Source organism: Babylonia areolata, chromosome 24, assembly GCF_041734735.1.
Source record: "Babylonia areolata isolate BAREFJ2019XMU chromosome 24, ASM4173473v1, whole genome shotgun sequence".
NCBI lineage: Eukaryota > Metazoa > Mollusca > Gastropoda > Neogastropoda > Buccinidae > Babylonia > Babylonia areolata.
The window spans coordinates 43,986,510-43,996,401 of record NC_134899.1 but is presented as its reverse complement, the minus strand read 5'-3'; the positions used below and the strand labels follow the sequence as shown (position 1 = coordinate 43,996,401).

General features: G+C 46.9%; 1 protein-coding gene across 2 annotated transcripts in view; it reads right to left on the bottom strand.

Annotated features, from left to right (window-relative positions):
* Positions 1-1,915: 1,915 nt before the first annotated feature.
* The window catches only part of LOC143299034 (cadherin EGF LAG seven-pass G-type receptor 1-like), a 73,634-nt gene continuing 65,657 nt past the window's right edge, over positions 1,916-9,892 (bottom strand). For both annotated transcript variants that reach the window (XM_076612118.1, XM_076612119.1), the window contains exons 26-28: positions 5,553-5,681; positions 3,657-3,917; positions 1,916-2,835 (exon numbers count right to left, since the gene is read on the bottom strand). In XM_076612118.1, the coding sequence (XP_076468233.1) occupies positions 2,626-2,835; positions 3,657-3,917; positions 5,553-5,681 (600 nt within the window). In that variant the 3' untranslated portion in view covers positions 1,916-2,625. The remainder of the gene's footprint in view (positions 2,836-3,656; positions 3,918-5,552; positions 5,682-9,892) is intronic.

Genomic DNA, 9,892 nt, shown 5'->3' with positions numbered 1-9,892 from the left:
CCGAGTTGGTGTCCTTAAAAAGAACAGACACAAAGTGATTGTAAAGAATAAGAACAATGTCCTTATTGACAACAGCAGACAACATGAATAGCATAGTATATATCAGACAACGATATTAGTGTCACAAAAATAAAGGAAAAAATATTCACCAGACAACAGGAATATTGTCCAAACGGAAAACAGGAACAGTGCGTTCAGCATACAATAGTAATAGTGTCCTAGATGCCGCAGGAAAAAAATGGAATATTGTCTCATAGACAGCAGGAATAATCTCCAACAGACAAATGGAATAGTATCCTATATAGACAACGGAAATAGTCTTACAGGCAACAAGAATAATTCTATCCTATTGTTAACAGAAACAGTGTCCAAAAGACGATAGGAACAATTTCCTGTAGCATATACAACAAGAATAGTGTACTATACACAACACGAATATTGTCCTTGCATACAACAGAAACACGTGTGTCGTTTATACAAACATTAAATTTATCATCTTATCCAGTCAACAAGAATAAATATTGTCCCATTCACAACAGGAATAGTATCACGAAGACGACAGGATTACTGTCCTTTGGACCTCAAGAGTAATGTCCTATACGCCACTCGAATAATGTAATGTAGTCATCAGGAACATTGTCTGATAGACAATAGAAAAAAATGCCCTATTAACAACATGAATAATATGCTACAGACAACGGCAATGTTGTTCTATATAGACTACAGGGATAATGCCGCATGGACAATGGACACAATGTCGCTCAGACAACAGGGAAAATACCCCATAGACCACGGGAATAATTTCATGTAGACAACATGAATAGTAGAATATCTCTTAGGAACAACACGAGTAAAGTGTTATAGACATCGGGGATACAGCCCTAACACAAGTAATCTGCAACAGATGACGGGAATAATTCCCAAAATTTCAGTTTCATTCCCAAGAGACAACAGAAACAACGTCCCACAGACAAGGGGATTTTTTTTTTTTTTACAACAGAAAAAATGTCATACAGACAACAGGAAGAATATCCTTTTCACATCGCGAAGAATGTCCAGCAGAAAATCAGGATGAAGGTCGAGAAGACAACACGAACAGTGTCCTACATATATACCTATCTGCTCAAGGAGAACAGCTGAAGAGCGGACCGGATGGAGTGAGCTCAGTTGTGAGTAAGTCATCGGTATTGCCTTCACAGCCTACTACTGGCTTTGGGGCCAAGTCAGTCAGTCAGTCAGTCAGTCAAACAGGAGTAATCCTCCTGAAACAGCTGACAGACAAACCTGTCCTCAGAGGTATTCACGTCCAACGTCCAATAACGAATCACTTCAGACCCGCCATAAACCACCCCTCCACTATACACGATGTACACCAGAGTTCTCAAGGACAGTCACATGGCTCTCAATCCTAAAGACTGTGGCAGTGGTCCTTACAAATCCGACACGTGTGCAATTGGCTCGGTAGAGCCTGCATCGCGCTTATCAAATCCATTGGTTGGGAGTTCGAATCCCGGCGACGCTATTATGCGTCGAACTCGGAATCCTGTGTCACTGTAAGTGTAGATGGGTCTGCCCCTTAATACGTCTCAGTCCCCAGAATGGTTGTCTCCGTCAGCAGAATCCGATACGGTAAAGGTCCAGGAAAAGCTAGATGTTTTGATATTAACCAGGGACGTAACGGCTGGTTGCACAACACACTACGGTCTGCAGGACCACAAACGACACCACGATAACAACAAAAACAACAGAAAAACAACAACCAACAACAACCAAAGATGAACCCGCTGAACTGTAACAGACATCAAAATCATCACGTTTTCTCTTTACTCCCCCAACCCCCAGCTCCTTCCCCTCCCATCGATTCCCACCCCCGAAACTTTTTTCCCCATAAACTACTAATCTCCAGTTCTGACACGCAAAGATGGTGACACTTCAGCATGGCCTTTATACTTTTTCCCACTGCCCATTGCACGCGGCCTACTCGCCAGTCAATCAGTCAGTCAGTCATCACTGTGTTCTCAGTCCAGCCAGCCTGGAGACCCACTGGTCTAAAATTAGATGGATAGCTTATTGCCCAGGAAAGCTGAAGCCAAATGGACGCCATACTGACACTCGTATCCGGCTGTCAGTCCGTGGAGAAGTCGTCTGCTAATTGGTGGAAGTTTCTGAACTGGAACCGTGTATCTTCAATGAAATCGTGTAATGCTTGCCTCCATGACGTGCCAAATGTTGTGTCTTGATTAATATTTGCCAATGGTTTATTTACTAAAGTTATTACAGGAAAACAGTGCAGTGACAGGTAGCACAAACTTGCTGTGGAGGCACACACAGGACTGTCAGCTTAACGAACGCCACGAGCAACTGGAAGCTTGCCGTGAAGCAGTTATTGTAGCCAGCTGAGCGCTTGGCTATATTCATATGAAGTTACCGCTTCGCGCTGTACTGACACGAGTAGTAAAATAGCTAAATGAACACTTCCGCTGGCTTCAGTTAGCATAGGGGCTCAAAGACGGCATGCGCTATCCGCCTATTTTTAGACCAGTGGCTGTCAGTCCAGCCAGCCAGGAGATTCCACTGGGCCACCGGCCGTGGCAGGCCCCGCCACGCAGAATCCGCGCTGTGCGGTCAGTGTTCCGAGAAGCGGACTGAGGTGCGGGCGGGTGTGGCGGCCCCCAGCACGTTCTCCATGGAGGTGACGAAATCAGTGACGTCACGAGAGGGGCTGTTGGGATAGCTGGGTGAGCGCCGCGGTGGTAGGGTGGAGATGGTGAAGTGGTTGTCACAGGGGTCATGGGTCACGTATTGCCGCCTCCAGATGCTCTCTGTGTCGGAGGGCTGCGAATGGAGAACATTCAAAAGTGGAAGTGAAAGTGCTAGGGGCTTTTTTTTCTTTCTTTCTTTCTTTCCTTCTTGTTCATTCTTATTATCTGTTGACACATGTAGTGTATACCCACGTCGAAGAGAGCCAAAGTTAAAATCAGGACTGACGATTTTTCACTGAATGCTGATACGGTGATTCATAACATAAAGAGGCCTGTTCTTAATCACTTGTATAACGGATAATCGAAAAGAAAAAAACGCACAAACAAAACAAACAAAAACAAGAACACCACATAGACAAACAGAAACAGACAAATACATACACGCACGCACACATACTTCCCAACCCCCGAAAAGAAAACACAAATAACAAAACAAAACAACCAAACCACCACCACCCAAAAATCAACATCATAAAACAAACAACCACACCCCAAAACAACAACAAAAAGCAACACGACAAAGCAGCAACAAAAAAGCAAACAAAAAACAACAACAAATCACAAACAAAATAAACAGTCAAACAAAAAAACAACAACCCCAAAACACGATTACAATGGATCAGTGAATGTAAATGGCACAGTCAGTGACGGAAAAATACAAAGATGGACAAGAACACCCACTCTCTCTTCTCTAGTCATACACCCTTCTGCACTCCACTCCCACATAAGACTTCATCATCATCATCATCATCACCACCACCACCACCATCAGTTATACGCCTGCCAGACAATTATTCCTCGCCCCCTCCCCCTCCCATACCCCCAGAACAAACAAACAAACAAACAACCCCTTGATCCCCACCCCCGTCCCTTCTCTCCTCTTCAAACTTGTACCTGCGCGTCATCAAAGACAGACCCGCTGACGTCATCCATGACGTCATGAGGCCGAGGTTCCCCTCTGGCGGCGTGGGAGGACGACGAGTGACGACGGTGAAGGAAGCGAGTGGAGCGGACCGACGGGTCCTGGCTGTAGGAGGGGTGAGAGGGCGCAGGAGATAGAGGAGGAGGAGGAGGAGTGTGTGAGGAGTGGACGCGACGGTTGGCCAGGTAGAGGTCGCCAGAGGTCAGTGACATGTCTGACACCATGGTCCGTGTCTGTCAGAGACAGGGTGGTGGGGGCAGGGGTAGTTGGGGTGGGGGTGGGGGTGGGGGTGAAGGTAGAAGAGACAATGAAAAATAGCAGACAACAGGCCCTGTATCAGTCAATGAGTTGTACATTATTCTTAATTTTCTGACCAAGGACAATTACGAGTACATAGTCATATCACAGTGCGTAAAAATTACGGATGAAGAGTTCGATTGGTATATTTCCTTTTCTTTTTTTTAAAATTATAAATGCGCGCAAAGACAATTAAATTTTCAGTTTCAACTGCCCATAATAACAAACTAGCTAAATAGGCAAATAGACAGACGAATAAATAAATGAATGAGCAAAAAGGATATATATATATATATGTGTGTGTGTGTGTGTGTGTGTGTGTGTGTGTGTGTGTGTGTGTGTGTGGTGTGTGTGTGTATAGAGAGAGAGAGAGAAAGAGAGAGAGAGAGAGGTGAAAAACAACAACAAAAAACCAAAATCAGACAGATAAATAAAAAGATAGATGACTAGAACAATTTAGCGTTCATATCTTCACTGGTTGTCATTGACGTTCCTCTCCTCTTGCTTCATTCATGACCACACCATACCGTGCTTTTACCGTGAAGAGACGCCCCCAAACCCCACCCTCCGCCCTTCCACCAGGGAAGTACAACGTTAATTTCTTCTCTCCATACAAATGCCATCCCCTTTCCCTAAATTTGGTGAAAAAAAAAAAAAAAAAAGAAAAAGAAAAAAAAGGCCCTTCCACCAGATAATTGGAGAGTCCAATCATTATTGTACTCTTGCGGTAAAAAACAAAAAAATCAACAACCCAACAACGGTAAAACTTTCCGCCAGAGGGGTGGAGAGTACAATGACTTACCGTACTCTTGCTGTAAAGAAAGCCCTTCCGCTAAAGAGGTGGAGAGAACAACCACTTACCGTACTCTTACTGTAAAGATACTCTCCCGCCAGATAGGTTGAGGGTTAAATCCCTTATATTTTACTGTACTCTTGCTGCAAAGAGACCCTTCCACCACATAGGTTGAAGGTCAAATCCCTTCCTTACCGTACTCTTACTGAAAAGAAGCCCTTCCACCAGATAGGTTAAGTGTTAAATCACTTCCTTACCGTACTCTTACTGAAAAGAAGCCCTTCCACCAGATAGGTTAAGTGTTAAATCACTTCCTTACCGTACTCTTGCTGTAAAGAAGCCCTTCCACCATATAGGTTAAGTGTCAAATCACTTCCTTACCGTACTCTTGCTGTAAAGAGGCTCTTCCACCAGACAGGTTAAGACTTAAATCTCTTACTTTCCGTACTCTTGTTGTAAAGAAGCCCTTCCACCTGATAGGTTAAGTGTTAAATCCATTACCGTACTCTTACTTAAAGAAGCCCTTCCACCAGATAGGTTAAGTGTTAAATCCCTTCCTTACCGTACTCTTGCTCTAAAGAGGTTCTTCCACCAGATTGGTTGAGGGTCAAATCCCTTCCTTACCGTACTCTTGCTGTGAAGACACCCTTCCACCAGATAGGTTAAGTGTAAAGAAGCCCTTCCACCATATAGGTTGTGTTAAATCACTTCCTTACCGTACTCTTGCTGTAAAGAGGCTCTTCCGCCATTTTGCTTGAGGGTCAAATCCCTTCCTTACCGTACTCTTGCCGTGAGGAGAGCTGTCAGCCAGGTAGGTGGAGGTCTCTGAACTCTTCCTGGTCTGTGTCTCCAGTGAGGACAGGGCCCGTTTCCTCTGGCGGTACCTCCTCTCGTAGGCATTGTGTACCTGGCGCCATGGCAACGCACACAGTCAGGGTCAAGGTCAACGCACACAGCACGTGATTCTACCCCATGGGAGGGCTGACGACTGAGTGTGCGAGCCAGCCACTGGGGTTGTCACCCTTGGGTATATTGCCTTCGGGTTTGTAGACCAGCGGGTACGCTCTTGTGTTCCTGAATGCTATTGCTTACCCTCAGGCCTTGCCTCGGGCAAAGTACCCGCAGGTACACATTAAAAAAAAAATTTACCCGCAGGTACACATTAAAAAAAAATACCCGGAAGCACGATGGTCTCTTGAATACGGCCCCGGGTTGTCAGCTTATGCCTAGCTTCCCTGGTGATCAGTCACTAACTTGATAGCATGCATTATTCGGTTGAAGTAAGTTTTTGTTGGTGGTCTTCATTTTAATGTTTTCAGTGTTCATTAAATCCCGTTTGGGACACATGTTGTAAGATACAGTACAAGGAATATTGCAGCACACTGGGTGTATCTCATTACATGTGCCGTTTCCAGGAATCCTTGGATATATTTATGTGCATAGGGATGTATGTTATTACCTGTGTTATTTCCTGGATACAACAGATGTGCAATTGAACGGGCTTTTTTCAGATTCATTTTTATTTTATTCTTTTTTCCTTTCATTATCTTTTTTTAATATATATATGTTGTTTTCTAGATACTGTGGATGTGATATCTGCTGCTGTGTAAAACGACAAACATTCCTTTACAGCAGTTTCAGTTGCAAGGATTTGTCAAAACGTGCACAGACTTAAAAAAAAAATTCTTTTTTTTTTTCATAAGGCATGACTATGCGCGTTGGGTTACGCTGCTGGTCAGGCATCTGCTTGGCAGATGTGGTGTAGTGTATTATGGATTTGTCCGAACGCAGTGACGCCTCTTTGAGCTACTGATACTGTCACTGACACTGATACTGCACAGACTGATACATACACGTACAACACATCTGCGTTAAAAAAAAAAAAAATCAAACACACAGAACAAAACAGAGATGCGTGACCTACACATAAACCAAACGCGCCAGTCTGACCTTAAGAACCTACCCTAGGTTGTCGTGAAACATTAATATAAAATAATTAACCAAAATAAACAAGTAAATGAATTAAAATGTAATAAAAAGAAAGATACTATGTCAGGAACAACAACAACAACAAAAAAAAAAAAAAAAAAAAAAAAAAAAAAAAAAGAGAAAAAGATAGAGGCGCCATTGCGAATGTTGCATGGACTTGTGGCTGCCTTTCACCTCTACACCCCATTCTACACCCGATCTCGCTCTCTACGATCGGCGTCAGACCCACCCTGTTTACACATACCAAGATTTAAACACTCCACCGTCGGCCGCCGTTCTTTCTCTGTCTATGGACCTTGCCTTTGGAATGAACTTCTTCTTTCGCTTCGTCAGGTCTCCGCACTCACCTCTTCCGAATCTGGCCTTAAAAAACCCATCTTTTTCCAAGATAGTCTGCTTCCCCTGCCTCTTCTCTGTCTTCAGTTTCTCAAGTTTAGAGTTATGCATGTGTGTGAATGACTGCTTTGAAAGCGCTTTGATTTGTCCCTGCACAAGATTCAGCGCTATATGAATACTAATCATCATCATTATTATTATTGTGACCCAGTGTTCATCAGTAGTGTCTGGGGTTTCAAGCACCGTTTCGGCATGGTGGTGTGTCACTGGGAAAGGCACTTTACTCCGATTTTCCTCACTCTACCAAGGTGTGACGGGTACCTGACTTTTCCTTGGGAAAAACGACAAACCGCAAGGGGTCATTGAAACGGCGGAAAGAAGAGGATTGGGCCCCGCCCCCATATGCCGAGCCCTTGACACAGGTTTCAGTTTCACTTTCTCAAGGAGGCGTCACTGCGTTCGGACAAATCCATATACGCTACACCACATCTGCTAGGCAGATGCCTGACAGCAGCATAACCCAACACGCTTGTCAGGCCTTGAGTGCATGCTTATATATTTGTGTACCTATCAGAGTGGATTTCTTTTTACAGAATTTTGCCAGAGGACAACACTCTCCTTGCCATGCGTTCTTTCTCAGTGCACCAAGTACGTGCTGCACCCGGGACCTCGGTTCATCGTCACATCCGAACGACTAGACGCTTAGTTTGATTTTCCGGTCAAACAGAGGAGAAAGGGCGAGAGCGGGATTCGAACCCACAACCTCAGGGACTCTCTGTACTGGCAGCTGAACGTCTTGACCATTCTGCCACCTCCCTCCTTGACACAGTGAACCTGAACTGAATGCCACAATGGCCGGAAAAGGCTACGTGATGGGTCCTTAAGCTGTTTAACCAACAGCAATACTCAGTACTGGCCGGAGTTTAAATCGTTTCGCCAACAATAATACAACCACACCACAGGGCGCAAGGCGGTGCAAGATCAGGACATAACGGACATTGCCACTATTTTCCTGTGATCTCCTCTGGAAGACAGTTCTTCTTCTACTACTACTACCACTTCTACTGAGGCCGATGACGATGACGATAGTTAAGAAGATGATAATTATGAGAACGTCAACAAAGCGAAGGGCATCGTTATATTTCCCCCAGCAAACACGCTACCTCCTCTTCTATGAGCTGTGGCGAACAACAATAGTACAAAAGCATCAAACAAAAACTGGAAGAAGAAGAAGAAGAGGAAACCCTGGCAGTTGCCTGCCCTACCCCCCGCCCGCCCCCACCTCCCATCCCCTCTTCCCCCTGCTTCTCCTTTCTTTCTTCACGAGTGACGACTAACCCTCTCCCCCCCCCCCCCATCCAAGCACCTGACCCTCTCAACTCCCCCCCCCCCTCTCTCTCCCCATCTCCCAATTTATTCACTCACCCTTTCCCCATTCTACCCACTCCCCCCCCCCCTAAATCCTCCCCACTCTAGCCCCCGCCCCCACTTTCACCACCCTGTCTTCCCCAATTTCTACTGAACCCCCGCCCTTTTCCCCCATTCCCACTTTCTCAACTCTCCCTCCCGACCAACTCTCCCTCCCACACTCCCCCTTTCCCTCCCACCTTCCCCCCACTCCCCCTTCACCCATACTACCCCCTCCCCCAATTCTACTCTCCCCCTTTCACCCACACTACCCCCCTCCCCCAATTCTATCCATTCCCCCTTTCACCCACACTACCCCCCTCCCCCAATTCTATCCACTCCCCCTTTCACCCACACTACCCCCCTCCCCCCATTCTACCCACTCCCCCTTTTCACCCACACTACCCCTCCCCCCATTGTACCCACTCCCCCTTTCACCCACACTACCCCCTCCTCCAATTCTATCCATTCCCCCTTTCACCCACACTACCCCCTCCCCCAATTCTATCCACTCCCCCTTTCACCCACACTACCCCCCTCCCCCAATTCTATCCACTCCCCCTTTCACCCACACTACCCCCTCCCCCCATTCTACCCACTCCCCCTTTCACCCACACTACCCCCCTCCCCCCATTCTACCCACTCCCCCTTTCACCCACACTACCCCCCTCCTCCAATTCTATCCACTCCCCCTTTCACCCACACTACCCCCTCCCCCCATTGTACCCACTCCCCCTTTCACCCACACTACCCCTCTCCCCCCATTGTACCCACTCCCTCTTTCACCCACACTACCCCCTCCCCCCATTGTACCCACTCCCCCTTTCACCCACACTACCCACTCCCCCCATTCTATCCACTTCCCCTTTCACCCACACTACCCCCCTCCCCCCATTGTACCCACTCCCCTTTCACCCACACTACCCCCTACCCCCATTGTACCCACTCCCCCTTTCACCCACACTACCCACTCCCCCCATTCTATCCACTCCCCCTTTCACCCACACTACCCCCTCCCCCCATTCTATCCACTCCCCCTTTCACCCACACTACCCCCTCCCCCAATTCTATCCACTCCCCCTTTCACCCACCCTACCCACTCCCCCCATTCTATCCACTCCCCCTTTCACCCACACTACCCCTCCCCCCATTCTATCCACTCCCCCTTTCACCCACACTACCCCCTCCCCCAATTCTATCCACTCCCCCTTTCACCCACACTACCCCTCCCCCCAATCTATCCACTCCCCCTTTCACCCACACTACCCCCTCCCCCCATTCTATCCACTCCCCCTTTCACCCACACTACCCCCTCCCCCAATATATTCACTCCCCCTTTCAACCCACACTACCCCCTCCCCCCATTCTATCCACTCCCCCTTTCAC